A 17,317-nucleotide genomic window follows, 5' to 3' on the forward strand; every position below is an offset into this window, starting at 1 on the left:
ACAATTACACATCCTGCTATGCGAGATCTTAAATGTTTCACGTGGCAGGATGCATGGTTTTTGGGATCTGGGATACAATTCTTGAGACCTAATCATGGGATTAAATTAATGTCTGCTAGGGGTCTTATGCAGCAGCCAAAGTAATTAAGACACTATGTTCCCTTCAACCAAAATGAATACCATCATCTTACAAACCATCTTACAAAATTGGCAGAAAGAGTCATTAGATCTTATTCAGACAGCTAACCCTTCCCATTCTCCTAAATTTTTCAGTGAGTTACAACTCATGCTTTATGCTTGGGTTGCAAAGAAAGCTAACAGAGATGCCAAATGCCATTAACACTCAATAAGCTTTGGCCACCTACCTCAGTAATGCCAGTCCAAGAATTCAGAAGTCAAGAATCAGAATCACAAAACTCCCAAGTTTTTTTCTAAAAGCTAAATTGTGCTTTGCTATCTGTCTTTTGGTTTTTCAAACTCTATGGCCACATCCCCACAAGCAGAGGTGTGTGGTTGCTGTGGGGAAAACAGCAGTGGCACAAATTCATCCTGCTGCTTTTTCTCCAACGCGCACTCCTGCACGTGGGGTTAGCATGGGGAAGAATGCTCTGGGTAGGGCAGGGGAGACCCGGGCCAGCACCTGGGCTTACCCCAGTAGCCTTGCCTGAGGCCCAGGGAGCCTCCCAGAGCTCCAGAAGCAGTGATCTGGGTATGTGGAGCCAGGCTCCAATTTCAGGCAGTGCATGCTGCTGCCACACATGCTGCTCCACATTTTTCCTTGCACTTTTTTTTGATACCAGGATTTCCCCGTATCTAAATTTGGCTCCACACTGCAAATGTGCAGAATGGAGAACCAAATCACATGCATGGGTTGCATTTTGTGGTGCCCCAAAAGCCTCTGACCTGCCACAAAACCCATGCGCATGCTCATGTGGACATGGCCTATCTGACCATCTGTGGGAGGTAGGAAGGGGGAGGAGCAATTAGAGCTATCTACTCTTCCAAATGTTATGAAGATGGTGCTTTTTTGAACCTTTTGTGCTGCAGGAGCTTTTCTCTGCATCCCCATTCCCTCACCATTTCTGCCCACTCTCAGATGGTAAAGGTGCCAAGGTATGGGATATCTGTCAGTGAAAAACACACTAAAATTCTTCAGATAGAAGCTATGAACCATTGTCATTGTCTTTAAAACTAAGTGGCATGTGTTTTAACCCTGCTTTGTACCACTTATTACTTAAGGTAAAAACATCTGAAAAAATCTTTATATTTCAAAGATAGGCATCTGCAAGGAAAGGTACTTTAAGACATTGATTAACTATGACCTAGAAGAATAGACCATTCAGTAAATAAGTGTAAAATTTCACATTTTACTGGCAGTGAGTTACTTCTGTAAATACAGCTTGGGATTCTAGAGATAATATTGGATAAGATTTCTACTTTCTCATCATCCACAACCCCTGTGACTACTTCCAGTTCAACAGCACTGATTTTCTGTCATTCTAACACTGAAACAGGAAACTGAACCTTCATTTTGGAACAAAAAGTTTTTCCTTGACTACATTTCTTAATAAATTGGATCTTTCTCATATATTCAGCAATTATCTAAAGATGCCCGGGACTTTCAAACTTTGGGGTCAATCCTGAACACCAAACAAATATATGAATTGAAAAAGAACTTTTACTTGCAAAACACAGGTCACCCAGTGTTAGAAATAACAGCATGACCTAAGCAACAAATCACAAATAGTGAATATACATGGTGAGCAGTTCATGAATAATACATTGGCCAAAACAATTCAAAAAACCATGGAACCACTGCGAATCCAATTCAAAAACAATTATGAGAAATCCCTGCTTGTTTGCAAATAATTTTGAAAACAGTAGAGAGGATGTTTTCCAGACAAATTATTGAAAAAGTAACTTTTGACCAGCTCTAATTACATCCCTTGTCTGCCTTCATCATTTACTGAAGCCCTAGTAAACTTCACTCCACTCTCATTTCTACTACTCCCCTTCTTGTTTCCCTATTGCCCATCTTTCTTTTTTGAGCATCTTGTCAACACATGACCAAACAACAACACAATTCCATGGAGAAAAGTATATTTGGCTCTTTAAAACCAAACTGAAAAGCTGCTAAATTTAAAATCACTAAGTCAGTGGAATATCTTTGTACCAATATCTGTCACTTGTGTTCTGATTAATATGTACCACTGTCCCCTAAGGACCTGCTCCTTCATCATTTAAATCACTAGAAAAGTTGATGTTTTACTTTAATGGACACAGGAGCAAGTAATGTATAACTTTAGGTGCATGAGGAATACCACCTAGTTCAGTGGTTCTCAACCTTTTTAGACTCATGGTACCCTCAAAAAATCCCAGGCCTTAGTTTTTATTCCTTTTTTGACTACAGAGAAATAATAGAGTGGGGGGAGGGGGAGCTTGTTTTAAAGAACTAAAAAAGATCACAACTATGGATTTCTATTTGAAATCTCTGGATATATTTGCATATCTAATAGGGCTAATACTACATGACACCCTGCAACACCTCTGAAAGAATATCAAGGTATGGCAGGAAGCTGTAGCATTTTGGCTGAGAATCACTAACCTAGTTAAATGAAAGTACATATATACATGAAGTAATCTTTACATATTCAAAGCTGACTTTGTAGAATGATAGTCAGAGATAAAATTATACTGTGTTTAATACACCTCCATCAGTAATATATTCAGATAGAAATTCTAAAAATATATGCAACTAAAATGTTAAATGTATGTGGTATATATTGTATATACTGAGACAAGTAAAAACAAACACCTTCAGTGATGTTATTTTTCAAACTAGCACTTTACAAAGGATTATGATGAAACTAGATATGTTAACCTTCCCCTCATTTTGTGTGATCTGTTTCAACTGATAAAAAGCAATTCCTGTGCTGTTGTTTTCATGTGTGCGCCATTCCACTTAATTCCAGAATGTCATAGGAGTGGTATATTTTTGTTCCAGGAGACAGGAAATCATTTACTGCTAGAGAACAAAATATTTAATGGAAACATGACTGCCAAAATAATGTTGTACTAAAATAAAGGGACTCTGCCACAGACCTGAGAGAGAGAGAGAGAAACAGTTTGAGTGGCAAATAGTTTATTTTGTTTTATTGTGTTCACAAAATAAAATGATAACTTTTTAAAGCATGTTATTATCCAGTCTTGGCAAATCTACTCTACTGAGTTAAAAGATACTAAAACAAGAAGTATATAAAATCTTTGGTAAGGGCCACATGTTCCTTTCCACCTCCTGAAAAGAAGTGGATCAAAAACACTGAATCTGGGTGGGTAGGAAAAAGGAGGAGGGAAGGACCAGTTCTACTGCAAAAAAAATTATCTTTCTTCTGCCAGAATACCCTCCAGAGGTGCTCCAGGCAAGGGCAGTAGGTCAGTAAGTCATTCTCTCATCCATCGTCCTCTTTCTTAATTCTGCATGGATCCCAGAAGCAGGCGACTGCTGACCAGCAGTGAACTCCATCTCCACCTGGATGTCCACCTCCTGTCATACTAGGAAGTGGATAGGGAGGAGAGAGAGTAGCAAATGGGGCCACTAGGAGAGCCCATCTTTCTTAAAACTCTCTCCTCAACCCTCCAAGAAAAAGCTTCCAAAGTTCTAGATCCTAGAGAATAAAGAAAGCTTGGGACACTTTGGGTAATTACTTTTAAATATATAACCTAGCCTGCACAGGTATATAGAGAATACAATATTGGAACCTTTAGTTCTGACCTTCCTGGCTTGAATGGACACAACTTAATTTTTAGATCAACCTTTTAAACATGGCCTCCCAATTTGAGCTCTTTCAATTTTTGGGTCTCCAACCTGAGATACCTTGGATCTGTGCATGAGTGCTCAGCCCCTTGGAAAATCAGTGAGCAACGCCAAAACTCAGTACCTCTGACAATTATGCCACAATGTCTATATCTCGGCACCCAAAACTGAGGCACCAAAACTAGAGGGCACTTTTACAAATTTGGCTAGTAAGAGTAAATTGTATTAGCAGGAGCTACTGGGCAACAGAAGTCAAAATGATCAGTGATACAAGCCTTACGGAGCAATCTATTTAGGATTTTCCATTGATCCACTCTGTTCATGCCAGTATTACTGCCTGGGTGCACTGGCAGATGAAGGATGGGAGAAACAGATTATACAGCCCAATGCCAATCTTCCTGCTTTGGAGTTTCTAGTATCCCTATACATCCCCTAAAACGAGATTGGGCTTGCGGTAAAAAATTAAATCCCATCTGCTTTGTCCCTGTTCCGTGTACACCCAGGCCTGGGCCACAAAACTGCAGAATCCATTACTCGGAGCAGCCTTTAGTGAGACACGAGTTGAGCATAGTTCCAGGGCACACACTTGGGGTTGACTCAAGCCATTTACTCTGACTCCTGAGTGAGTGAGAATGGGTATGCTGCTTAAAAATAAGTCATGTGTGTACCTGGGCCTGCAGATTTGCAGTATGTAAATAACCTAACCCCCACTTTACATGCATATACTCAGGTAGTCCTATGGGGCAGGACCCATATCTGCCTCTAATGTTTGAAGTTTCTACCACAATGAAGTCCCAATTCTGATTAGACCATTTGGAAGCTATCACATACTAAATAAATAAATGGTGATGATAATGATAATTAATTAATCCATTGAGTTAGGTAAACAAACACTTCTCATTTTAAATTATACACAGAATTTTTAGTGAGCTTTCATCTCCACTCTTATAACATACAACATTAGGGATTATGGACTATAACATACAGTTCTCTTCCACACACAGATGCAGACTAAATGTGATGAAAAAACCAACATATTCCTTAGTCTTTTTTTAGACTTCATATTATTGCTTTTTCTTGATTTACTTTAGCATGGAATTGTATTTGCAGAACTATGCAAGACCAAACTAACATTAGACTTTTAAATTCATGCATCTGCATCCAGGTACCATGGTAGGAGTGAGAAGCATCGGAGGTCATCCTTTTTAAGTAAACTGTAATCTCGTAATTGTATAATCTATGGGGAAAGCATTGTGTGGATATTCTACACTTACAGAATTCATTTCCTTGGTGGCTACAGGGGCCACAGTGAGCAGTTCATATGTTAATAATACCTTCCTTGCTGATACCTGAAACCAGGCCTTTTTCCCAAAGCAACCAGTAACCTTGTGAATTATTGAGATGGAAGTAAGTTCTTGCAAAAAAGCTGAACCCTCAGCCATAAAAACTGGTTGCTCTGCATAGCTGAAACAAAGCAAACAAGACCTCTACAAAGCAACACTGTAGCACCCAGTCCCCAATCACTTCACTCTCTGGCACAGCTCTTTGTGGATTCAGAGGAACAGAATCAAACACATAAAACCACAAAAATCTCAAAAATGGGCACAGTCTACACTTCCATAAGGCAAGGAAATATTGGATCTCAGTATCTGGGGCCAGATCCTGCATTTTTGCACACTGAAAACAGCAATGCCCTTGCACAGTTTCTCCCCAACCTTACACAAAGCATTTCCTTGTCTTTTGTTTTTTATTTATCTGAAAACTTTCTAACAGAGCACCTATGCTACCTGCCTTATGTCTATGACAAAACTGCAGCCTTATTTACAATATGCAAACAATATAGAATAGAGCACAGAATTTGTTGCTGTACCTGTACAGTAAGAGACCAATCTGCAGATGGAAAGTCAACAGTATAATGGCTTTTTAGCTATAATAATTAAAATGATTATTGAGTCAGAATAATAAGTTGATTGTACCTAGACAAGCCTTATAATTAAGTTGGTTGATATTATAATAACTTCATCAAATCCCATTTAAGTTAGATATAAGAGTCAGAAGAACATAAAAGGAAAACTATTTGCTCATGTACTTGGTGGTTTAGGCCCAAATCTCCACATCTATTTAGGTACCTACATCCCACTGAGAAACTCCGCATTAGCAAAAGCACATCATTAAAAACAAATTGTGAGATTTCTTTTGCCATAAAATGCCAGCAGTAATAACAGCTTGAGATCAATTTAATTGCTTTTATCTGATATAAAGATAATGGTAAAGGAAACCACAATGAATGTCTTTTATCCTAGACTTCATCATAGTTCTAACAAGACCTAACTACTTTTAAAGTGAAAGTGATGTGCAATATCAAAAACAAACTGTATAGAATAAGAAGCATATGCAATAGATTTTGGTATTTACTTTTTAAACTGAAAAACAGAATTTCAGGGACAACCACTGCAACTGACTTTGCACAGGTGAACCATTGATCTTGGCAGAGACCTGTTAACCATGGTACAGCTCCACACCGGCACAACCATCCTATACACCAGTGGTGCTCAACCTTTTTTCCAGTGGGTCAGATGGACAGTACTTGGTCCCTACATGGGCCAGATCTGCCTGGTAGACCCAATCCAGCACTTAGGGCAGATGGGCTTGGCCCTTCAGTCATGTCGACCCATCCCCATGTGGGGAAGTGGAGCTGCCCAGCACCAACCTGGCTGGACAGGAGGAAAGGGGGCATGGCCTGGCCCTGTACGGGTGGGGGGGGGGGGAAAGGGAAGGGGCAGGACAGAACTGCACAGGGGGATGGGGAGTGGCCTGGCCCCAGGGGAGAAAAGGGGTGTTGCCTGACCCAAACCTGGAGGGGCAGGACAAAAGTGGGCATAGCCCAGCTGTACAGGGGAGGAGGGGACATGGCCCCACCCCAACCTGGCCATGCAGAGAGAAGAGGGCATGGCCTGGCTGTGAGTGGAGACAGTCATGGTCCAGCTCCAATCCACCATGAGGGGCTTAGGATTTTGGCAGTGGGGAGAGGTGGCAGTATTTACTGGCCCTGTTCCCCCGCTGCCAAATTTCCCCACTATTGGAGAGCCCTGCGGGCTGGATTCCAAGGCTGTGTAGGCCACATTTGCCCCGTGGGCCAGAGGTTGAGTACCCCTGCTATATATAAGGAAATCTTGGGCTTAGGGCTTTAAACATAAATTATTTCCAATTTTTTCTCAGCCAGTTGCTAGTCTGTCTATCTCCATCTAGCAGATACCATGATACCAAATACCTAATAGGAAACTAATTTTCAAAGACCTATTCCCTTCAAGTAAAATTTTCAATGCAACTTTGGCCTAAGTCATTTTTGGTAATGGATTTAGGCATACAAAGCCGATGGGATGTTTCACTTGAATACGGAACACTGATTTCAATGGGAGATAATGACCTAAATATCTTCAAAAAATCTGGGCCTAAGCCACTTGGGCTTCTTAAGACTGGATCCTAATATTGAAAAACAGGCTTAAAAAAAGATTAGAAATACAATTTTTGTAAAACAAAATGTCAGATAATTGTCCCTCTAATTTACAAATAGTATTTTCAGGAATTTTCTATGACATCTTAGTCTTGTTTGCTCAAACTGATGATGTGGTTTCCACTTTGTTTCTGTGACAGTTGGTCATGTTTAACATCAAACAAACAAACAAATAAATAACAACTGGCATTAATTCTAAAGAAAGGGATTATCCAGACAGATCTGATATAATCCAATTGACCATAAAATGAAAAAGTATCAACTGGCAGCAATGACTGCTGGCACCTAACTGGTTTACTTAGTAATTCTCTCTACTTTTCCTCATTGATAATCCTGTTTTGTCTGGAAGACAGAGTCATGGGAAATAATGTTAAATAGCATTTCTTGAACCTAGAGCTGCCTAATACCAACAAGCAGAAACTTTAATCAGAACACACAGGTGAAGACTCACAGACTTGCTACTTGTTACTCAATGTTAGTATTTTCTGCTGTTTTCTAATCCTAACAAAATTACATGAGTCTTTAAAAAAGACCTCTGTTCAGAACTGTGCCAGTTTCAGAGTTTTTCTCCATAGCGCAAAAGGGAGAGATTTTGTTTTCAAAACAAGAAAATATTAAAAACCACTAAGATGTGCAAGGAAAATCAAGGGCAGGTACTGTATCTAGAACTACTTTTAAGTCATTTTATAGCTAAATAACTAGTCAAAAACATACTAGATTTCAAGTCAACAGTGTCCCTGTAACTACATATGGCAATAGGCAAAGAGAAAAGATACTTGATGAAATTACAGCTTCTGTCATATAATCCAGACAATATAACTGCTTTTTTTTATTTTGATGAAATTACAGACTCATTTACCATCGAAGTCTCAAGTACCCACACAAGATGCCCAGGATGAAATCCTGATCCCCTGGAATTCAATAGCAGAATTCCTATCAATATCAACACAGCCAGGATTTCAGCTGTTCAAAAACTTATCCCTCTCAATCTCACATACAGAGAAGGGAAAGCCAGTTTACTCCTTCCCATGGAAAACCCCACAACAAAGGCAAAAGGAGAAAGGAAAAGTCCAAGAGGTGCTCTTTGCACACTTTCCAGCACACTTTCCAGCTGACCAGTCTCAGAGGTGTTGAGAAAGGATTTCTCTCTATGAGTCTGAAGAACAAAGTGAGGCTGAAACTGCATGGATCCAGTGATCCATAACTCTCCCTGTTCCCTTGCCTGGATAATAAAAGATCCACAGCACAGAAGACCAGAAAAGAAGCCTTTCCAGCAAATTCTTCACAGATGTGTAGAACAACTCGTCCAGTGCACAACCCCACCTCTGGTCCACTTCCAGACCCGTGGTCCACCTCGGACCCATGTGGATCAAATTTCACTAAATCAATTGTTCGCTTTACTGTTTTTTCCCGAGATTTTTTTAAGGTGACTTTGGTCTTTTGTTTGTAATATAAAACGCATATTCATTCAAAGAAGTCTAAGATCAAATACAAGAATGCTTTTATCCATGTGTCAAAGTCCCAAATTAATATAATTGTATAGTATGCCTCCTCCTGTTTGGCTAAAACCAATCATTTCTGACAGACTTAATCCACAACAACAAACTGCATACATACACATCCCCTGTGAGTAGGAGAACACAAGATTTTCACAGCAGCAGTGACATATCTTTATGTCCCAAGAGAGTTCATATGCAGTTCAAATTCCCACCAACTTTGACAAGAGTTTTGCTTGCATCAGGACTGCCCATCTGGGCTGATAGTTAGGTTAATGACTACCCAACAGACATATTTTTCAGTTTACTGGTTGGTGATTTTAGCAGACTATTTGCAGCTATTTTTACAGTACCTACAGATAGCCATGTAGAGTATTTCTGTCCAAGCCAGTTCACCTCTACATCTCACTTGTCACAGAGAATGCATCAGATAAGCAGAGAAAGTGGAGAGGTGAGAGTTTCCTAAATGTAATTGCATGCTCTGTAGGCTTCTGCCCCTTAAATTCTTATATGAAGCAATCTTTTCCCACGTACACAGAAGACTTTTCTAAAACGGTATCAAATGGACTTCACTGCTTGCCAAACCATTTAAGAATTGTTAACTGATGGAAATTCTTTCAAATATATCAGTGGCGATAGGGATAACCAGCTTTGTTCTATACTACAGAAAAGTCTCACATAATCATTCACTGTTAAAATCATGTATTAATTGTCAAATTCCTATACCCTGAAACCTCATAAAACAGAAATGTAATTGGAGCAAACATTCATTCTTTTTTTCTGTATCTCTACTTCACCCACTGAAATCTGCAGAGGTGAATGAAGACATTATCAAAGGGAATGCTTAGTTGTAACCCACTCCTATCCTGTATGCTCTCCCCTCTTAGCCTACTGAAATAACATTTCCAGGCTTCTTCTATGTCCACTTCTTTATCTCCTGCTTTTAGATAAGGAACTTCTGCTTTCTGTCAGTCAGTCTCAGCTGAAGATTGCCATATAAATCATCTATATACTAATCCAAATATCTTATTCAACTTTACAGGCCAAATGCTCATTTTTCTGTTAATTTTCACAGGATGTGGAAATACCAACTAAGAGCTAACTTACAGTTCATGCAAAATGCTACAAGGCAGATATTCTGGTGAGTTCCCTGACAGACAGCATGCAGTAATAATTTTAGTCACTAAAATTAATATCGCTTATTTAATCTGCAATATAAAGAGCCCAATCCTGCAAATATTAGTGCCACTACTGTAAGGTCTCTTATATCTCAGAAGTATTTCTTTTGTAGTAAGTGCTGCCAGGACTGCCATATTTAAATATCTTTTGAACAAATGAGTAAAAAAGAAAAAAAAGCATCTCCAGAGACACCATTACAGGCATCTAGTATTTTCATCTTCCTGCTTCATACAAAATAACACAAATATTATCCAGAAGGACTGTTACTTGGTATGGACACTGGAAGCACGGAAGCTCTGGATTAGGCCTATGATGAATTCACCAGTGTGGAAGTTGGGGGAAGAGATTAGTCACTGAATTACTGATTAGACACCATAATTATAGAGATAAAAAATAATCGCATGATCAACAAGAAAATGAGTGGAAAAAATAGAGTTGTTTTCTGAGGTAACATCTTACAAGTTTTTTTAAACATGTCGCAACAAACCACCAACTTAATTTTGTACTTAAATATATATAGCACATAAAATCAGTGTACCGGTTATCAAAACAGATATTCACAAATATTTTATATTGATGTATAGATATATATTTTCAGTAATATAAGTCTAAAATACAAAAGGCAAAGCGAAAGTTTTTTGGTGAAGACTCCTACAAAATTCTGTCTTCAGTTACACCTACCAACATTCATGATGTTATACCAATATTCTTGGCTGGTTTCAGATAAGCATTTTCCATAGAAATAGCTACCAGCACTGTGAGGAAAAGGCAAAATTTCTCTCCTGGTTCAAATGGGTATAACTCCACCAACTTAAATAGAAATTTGCCCATGTCACACTAACAGAGACCCCAACTTAAAATCTGGAATTTTATCAGCCAGCACTCTGAGAGACTAGGCAAATGGACTATATCTTGCTGATAACGCCCCCCCCCCCCACTAAACACCAACTTTTCTTTACAGCATGCCCAGTTCTGTGAAAGGAAACTTTCCAGTGTCACTGGTTTACCTGACCATAGGATTAGTCTAAATACTGAATATAAGTCAATGAGACCTGTCCATTCTTCCTGTCTTTGAAAATCAGGTCCCTTGATAACCCTGTATATCCAGATCTTAAAATGTTAACCTAAAGAACTACCTAGGCTCAAGGAATTATATCCCCCTTATGCCTTTTTTTTGTGAACAACATTTGCTAAATAACTTTGACCAACTCTTTGTTTTAGTCAATATTACATAGCTTTTATTGTATTATTTTTTTGTATTTCTCTCCAAGCCCTTCACAGTTAAAGCGCTGCCTATGAAATTAAAAGTTGTATGCTATGGTACATATTGCATATTTCTTCTTATACCAATAGTAGGTCCAATAAACCAATTTCTAATGTATTATTCTCCTTCATCAGGCCTGCTTACCTGAGACTGACACTTTCATGAGGGCTTCCAGGGGTCTGTTGTTGTCCAGATCTCGACTGAGCTTAAGTTCCCCAGTGGCAGGGTCCAGGATCAACAGGTTTAACTCATTGCCCTGCACAAAGGTGTAGACGAGGCTGTCAGACACATCGGGATCATGGGCTGGGATCTTGCCAATCACCCCAGAGGGAAAGCTGTTAGATTTGTTGGTCACATAGTTGTTGAAGAGGATCTGGAAGTCCTGTAGCACAGGTGGGTTATCATTCTGATCCAGGAGACGAATGTGGACAGTGGCTCGGCTGACAAGGGGGGCTGAAGTGGCTTGCACCACAATCACATACTCAGTCCGGCTCTCATAATCCAGATCCATCAGGGCAGTGAGGTCACCATTGAGGAGGTCAAGCTGGAAGACCTCAGGGATGTTACCCTCAACAATCTGGTACATGATTTGTGCATTGGTTCCTTCATCTGGGTCAGCTGCACTGATCCGGGCCACAATGGAGCCCACAGGGCTGTTCTCTTCCACAAAGATGTCAAATTCATCCTGTTCAAAGACAGGTGGATTGTCATTAATGTCTAGTACAGTGACCTGAACATCGACAGAGGCTTTAAGGGGTGGGCTGCCTCTGTCCACAGCAAAGGCTCGCAGGCTGTAGACAGCCACATTCTCACGATCCAGCTTGCGCTGGGTGCGTATCACTCCAGAAGTGGGCTCAATGTAAAAGTCTCCATCTCCATCATCACCACCCTGGAAGGTATAAAGGAGGCGCCCATTGAGGCCTGAGTCCCGGTCAGTGGCAGACAGCTGCAAAACACTGGTGGAGAGTGGCACATCCTCAAAGACTGAGCCCTGGTACCGGTCACGAAGGAAGCGGGGCACATTGTCATTGGCATCCAGGATAAGAATCTCAACGTAGGTGGTATCAGATTTCTGAGGGATCCCGTTGTCTCGGGCTGTAATTGCCAATGTGTAAGAGGCCTGGTCCTCATAGTCCAGTTCCATCAGGGTGGTGATAGTGCCTGCGTCTGGGTCAATGCGGAATTGGGGGATGTTATCCTCTAAAATGTATGTTATCCTAGCATTTTCCCCCGTGTCTTCATCAGTGGCACTAATAGACACAATAGATGTGCCAATAGGCTTGTCCTCACTGACACTCACTGTGTAATGGGAGCTCTGGAAGACTGGGCGGTGTGTGTTAGCATCCGTGACATTGATAAAGACCTGGACGGTGTCAAAGCGTGTACCATCTGAAGCAGTGACAGTCAGCACATACTGCCTCTCCTGTTTGTAATCCAGGGGCAAGGACAAAGTGATCAGCCCACCCCCACTCTGGCTGGTGATTGCAAAACGGTTCCTGGTATTGCCACTTGTGATCTGATAAGTCACCACACTGTTGACATCTCTGTCCACTGCAGTCAGTGTCAGGACACTGCTGCCCACTGCTGCATCCTCGTTCAGCCTGAGGTGATAGACTTTCTCGGTGAAGGTAGGGTTGTTGTCATTGACATCCAGAACTGTGATAGCCACACTGGCTGAGGAAGTCATGACAGGAACTCCATGGTCCCTGGCCTCCACCCCAAAGTGATAGTTCTCCACAGTCTCTCTGTCCAGCTCAGCTGATACTGTGATCCACCCAGTGCTGTTGTTGATCTGGAAGGGGAACCCAGCATCCCCACCTACAGATACTCCCCCAGGAGCGGGGTTCAAGTCCACAAGTCTGTATTCCAGGCGGGCATTGTCCCCAGAGTCAGCATCCACTGCCTGAATGTGTAGTACAGAGTAGCCCAAGGGCACATTCTCCAGCACAGTCGCTTGAAAAGGGGTGCTGACAAAGATGGGTGCATTATCATTCACATCCACCACTTGCACTGACACCATCCCACTGGAGTTGATTAAGGGAGGCCTGCCCCCATCCTGGGCTTTGATCCTCAGTGTGTATTCACGAATGGTCTCATAATCCAGAGGGTTGATCAGGTCGATAGCGCCAGAGAAAGAGTGGATGTAGAACTGGCCTTTGAGGTTGCCACTCACAATGCTGTAGTGCACTTGGGCATTGCTGCCCCGGTCCCGATCTGTAGCTTGCACCTGCAGGATCTGTGTGTTCACTGGGGCATCCTCTGGCACCTGTACCAAATAGCGCTTCTCACTGAACTGCGGGTAGTTGTCATTCTCATCCTCCACGGTGATGTGTACCATCACTGTAGCGCTCCGAGGACCCGGGTCCTTGCCCTGGTCATTAGCTTCCACCACCAGATGATACTCGGAGACCTCCTCACGGTCTATGAGGGCACGGGTCCTCACTACGCCAGAGCGTGGGTCTATCTCAAAGACACTGTCCCCAGCACCTGGCTCAAGCAAGCGGTAAAGCATGTTGGCATTGGCTGGAGCATCACCGTCCGTCGCACGGATGGTCAGCACCTCATAACCCACCTCCAGGTTCTCCCTGATGCTCTCCCGATACTCAGGCTGCTCAAACACCGGCTCGTGGTCATTAGTGTCGCTCACAGTCACAGTCAAGTAGGTGGTGGCCGAGCGGCGCCGGGGGGACCCGTGGTCGGCCGCCGTCACTTTCAGCACGTGGGTGTCCTTGGTTTCCCGGTCCAGGCTGCGGGTGGTAGCCACGCTGCCCGTCTCCGGGTCGATGGAGAAGTAGTCGTTGGAGCGCTCATCGAAAAGCGCCTCCATGGAGTACGCCAGCTGGCCCGCCTCCCCCTCATCGGGGTCCTGTGCCCGCAGGGCGATGACAGGCATGCCACCCGGCTCGTTCTCGGGGATGGACACCTGGTAGCTGGGCAGCTGGAACTGCGGGGGGTTGTTCACGCTCCTCCTGCCCCGCCGGCTCCCTCCCTCCTCCGGCCTCGCGCCCACCGCCTCGCCCTGCTCGCCCCGGGCACCCCGAGGGGTGGGCGCCCCCCGGGCCCTGCCCTCACAGCCCGGGCCCCGGCAGCGCGGCAGGGCGGGCAGCAGGTGCAGGGGCAGCGGGGGGCCGCCGCCCGCCCGCCCGCGCCGCCTCAGCCACAGCCGCAGCCGCCCGGCGGCCGCCCCCTCCAGCGGCCCCGGCCCGGGCCCCGGCCCCGGCCCCAGGCACGGCCGCAGCTCCTGGCCCGCGGCGGGGCGGCACAGCAGCGCGAGCCAGCACAGCCAGGCGGCGGCCGGCAGCAGCAGCGGCGGCATCTCCGAGCCTGGCGGGCGGCGCAGCCCGGCTCATCCGCCCTCGCGCCCGAGGCAGGGCCGGCGCCGCGCCTCCCGCTCCCCCCTCGCCTCCCCCTCACCAACTTTGCAGCGACTTCAAAATGGTGCCCGCATGCACCCGCGGGTGCGCCCCGCCCCGGCCCCGCATGTGCTCCCCGGCGCGGCTGGCTCAGGAGCCCGGCGCTGGCGCGGTCCCGAGCAGCGCCCGGGGCGGGGTCTCGGGGCGGGGCGCACCTGCCCCCGCCTCCGCCTCCCGCCGGGCTGGGGCTGGGGCTGGGGCCGGGCAGTGCGGGGCCGACCCCGCCCGGGAGCGGGACTGCTCGGGCCGGGCCGGGCTCTCCTGTGTCAGCCCGGCTGAGCACGGCACGGGGGGAAAGTGGCCGGCGAGCTTCGCCCTCGGTGAGGCGAGGGAGGCTCTGCGGCTCTGAGCTGCAAGGAGCGTGAGGCAGGATGTCAGGAAATGGGTCGAGATTTGCTCCCTCTCCCTGTCAGCCGCCGGGAGACACGGGCTGGGTTGGACTTTCAAGGGCGCCAAGAAGACCTACCCGCTTCCCTGAGAAAGACATCCCCCCTGTTTTCTTGGGGGAAAAGAAAGGGTAAGCGGGGCAAGGCCGAGGAGCAGGCGGCACTAGGACGGCGCGCCCGGACCAGTGCCGCCGGCCCTCCAGCACACCCAGGGACGCTGCTGTGCGCCACGAGCCTGTTGCTGTTCCGGATCGTGGGCGAAAGCCCCGCGAGGAGAGCAGGGCCGCCGTGACGAGGACACATCACTGACCGCTCGGGACAGCTGGACTGGGGCGAAGGGCAGAGGTTCAAGGCGCGCGCCGAGCCGCGCTGGGCCCCCCTGGCCCTCCAGCGAGTCCGAGGACGTGGTGGGCGCTGCTCCAGGGGCCGCAGGCAGAGGGCGAAGTGGTCTGACCCGCTCAATGGCAATTCTTAAATTCATATCATTGTGTTGATTCCCGTCCCGAACAGCATTACACTGATTTTTAAACAGAGATTATAGGGTGGGAGGGGGGTTCTCATCCATCCTCTCTGGCGTAACCAGTGGACTAACTTTTCTGAGGAAGGTGATCAGGATTTGTTTTAAGCTGTATCCAGCCAAACTCTAAAACCGTGGAGGCAGCTCTTCTAGGCCAGCCTCTTGGAAAGTTTGGTGTAATGTATGTTGTAAGCACTCTGCTTTTGTCTATAGATTGCAATGTGTCCCGTCCTCCTCGTTTGTTGGCATACTAATGATTTAAAATAAACCGGCGCCCTCTATTAATGTTTCATTTTTTTCAGGCTCTGTACAGCATGCACTTGCAAAATTAATCAGTTTACAGGCAGACCCAAACTTCAATATATTTATTTCATTAACGAATCTGGTGACAATTCTATATAATCCTGATCTATATTTTTTTCTCATCTTCCTTCATTGGATCTATCTGTTGATTTAAAAAAGAAATATATATATATTTTTTTACCAACATCACTTTGATTCATACAGCTGCAGTGGCCTCTGGTGACCAATGTGGAAACTGCTGATCATATTGTGGGAGCACCCAGCATCCAGACCCTCCAGATTAAAACCTGCGCTATGTGATACAAACCACAAGATGAGCACAACAACCCACACAAATTTGGCATATCTGTTATGCATTATGCCTTCACTGATAAAGAATGGTTTTTAACTATAGCATCTGTTCTTCTGATTACTTTCTTACAGAGAGAAATCATTTAAAAACTTTGAAAACTTCAGCACATGTTGTAGATTATGTAAGCAACAGAACAACTTTCAGGAAAATCTGTTCCTGTCAGTTTATTGTGTCCTCTTTACGGCATGGGTTAGAATAACTCCACAAAGAATTCAATTCTCACAGCTGTTATCAACACTGGGAATGTATTATTCAAAGAGGTTGAGGGGGGACCTGGATTATTGCCAACATTTCTGGCAGAGAGAAAAAGCTTTCACATTTTAGCCGTGGAAGACATTTACATGATTCACACAGCTTTACCCAGCCAGTTTTTTTCTGGGAGTTTGGAGGTATGCTTATATTTTCAGCTTCTCAAATGAAACTAGATAGTTTTTCAAGAACAAAAGAAAAGAAATACATTCAAACATTTATTCACAGCCTTCTCACCATTCAGACAACTTGCATTTACGTTGGGGTTTTTTTCTATTAAAGCATAAACAAAAGCCATAGTGTCACCCCACATTTTCAACCTTATTTCTGAATTTTCTTGCTGCAGTGGGTTAAAATCCAGAACTTTAAAATATAGTATGTCTTGGTTGTTGAATAATTTGCTGATCCGGTTTTCTTAGCATGGAAGTCAGAAGTTTGGTTTAAGTCTTTTTATTAGCTTAACTACATCCACAAAAAAGAACATGTTTAACATTAAAATTAATGCTCAGGGGTCTTAGAAAGTAAAGAATTTGTACAAAACTAGATAATTACTACAATATCCCAGACTCTACTTCTGTTTGCATGAGTGGCCTGCTCTTTCCTCATAGCCTCATGCTGAGCAGTTCCTGTTTCATTTGATATGTTCCACTGTATCCTCATTTATTATTTAACTCCCATTATTGTTCTCCAAATCCTCTCATATTTTATCTTGCATGTTGGATAATCTTACTGAGATAAAATACATTTCAAATACTGTAACAAAAGCACACACAAATCACATATTCTCAGAAGTATGGATAATTGGCTTAGAAATAGCTGTTGTGGATGTA

The 17,317-nt window shown here is 44.0% G+C and overlaps 1 protein-coding gene across 4 annotated transcripts in view; it reads right to left on the minus strand.

Moving 5' to 3' along the window:
• Positions 1 to 14,723, minus strand: part of CELSR1 (cadherin EGF LAG seven-pass G-type receptor 1) — a 263,086-nt gene extending 248,363 nt beyond the window's left edge. For all 4 annotated transcript variants that reach the window (XM_090042082.1, XM_090042084.1, XM_090042083.1 and 1 more), the window contains exon 1: positions 11,412 to 14,723. In XM_090042082.1, coding sequence (XP_089898208.1) covers positions 11,412 to 14,583 — 3,172 coding nt within the window. In that variant the 5' untranslated portion in view covers positions 14,584 to 14,723. The remainder of the gene's footprint in view (positions 1 to 11,411) is intronic.
• Between the last annotated feature and the right edge of the window lie 2,594 nt (positions 14,724 to 17,317).

The sequence above is a fragment of the Crocodylus siamensis genome, chromosome 4, assembly GCF_052110815.1.
Source record: "Crocodylus siamensis isolate JL-2025a chromosome 4, ASM5211081v1, whole genome shotgun sequence".
In the NCBI taxonomy this organism is placed as follows: domain Eukaryota; kingdom Metazoa; phylum Chordata; order Crocodylia; family Crocodylidae; genus Crocodylus; species Crocodylus siamensis.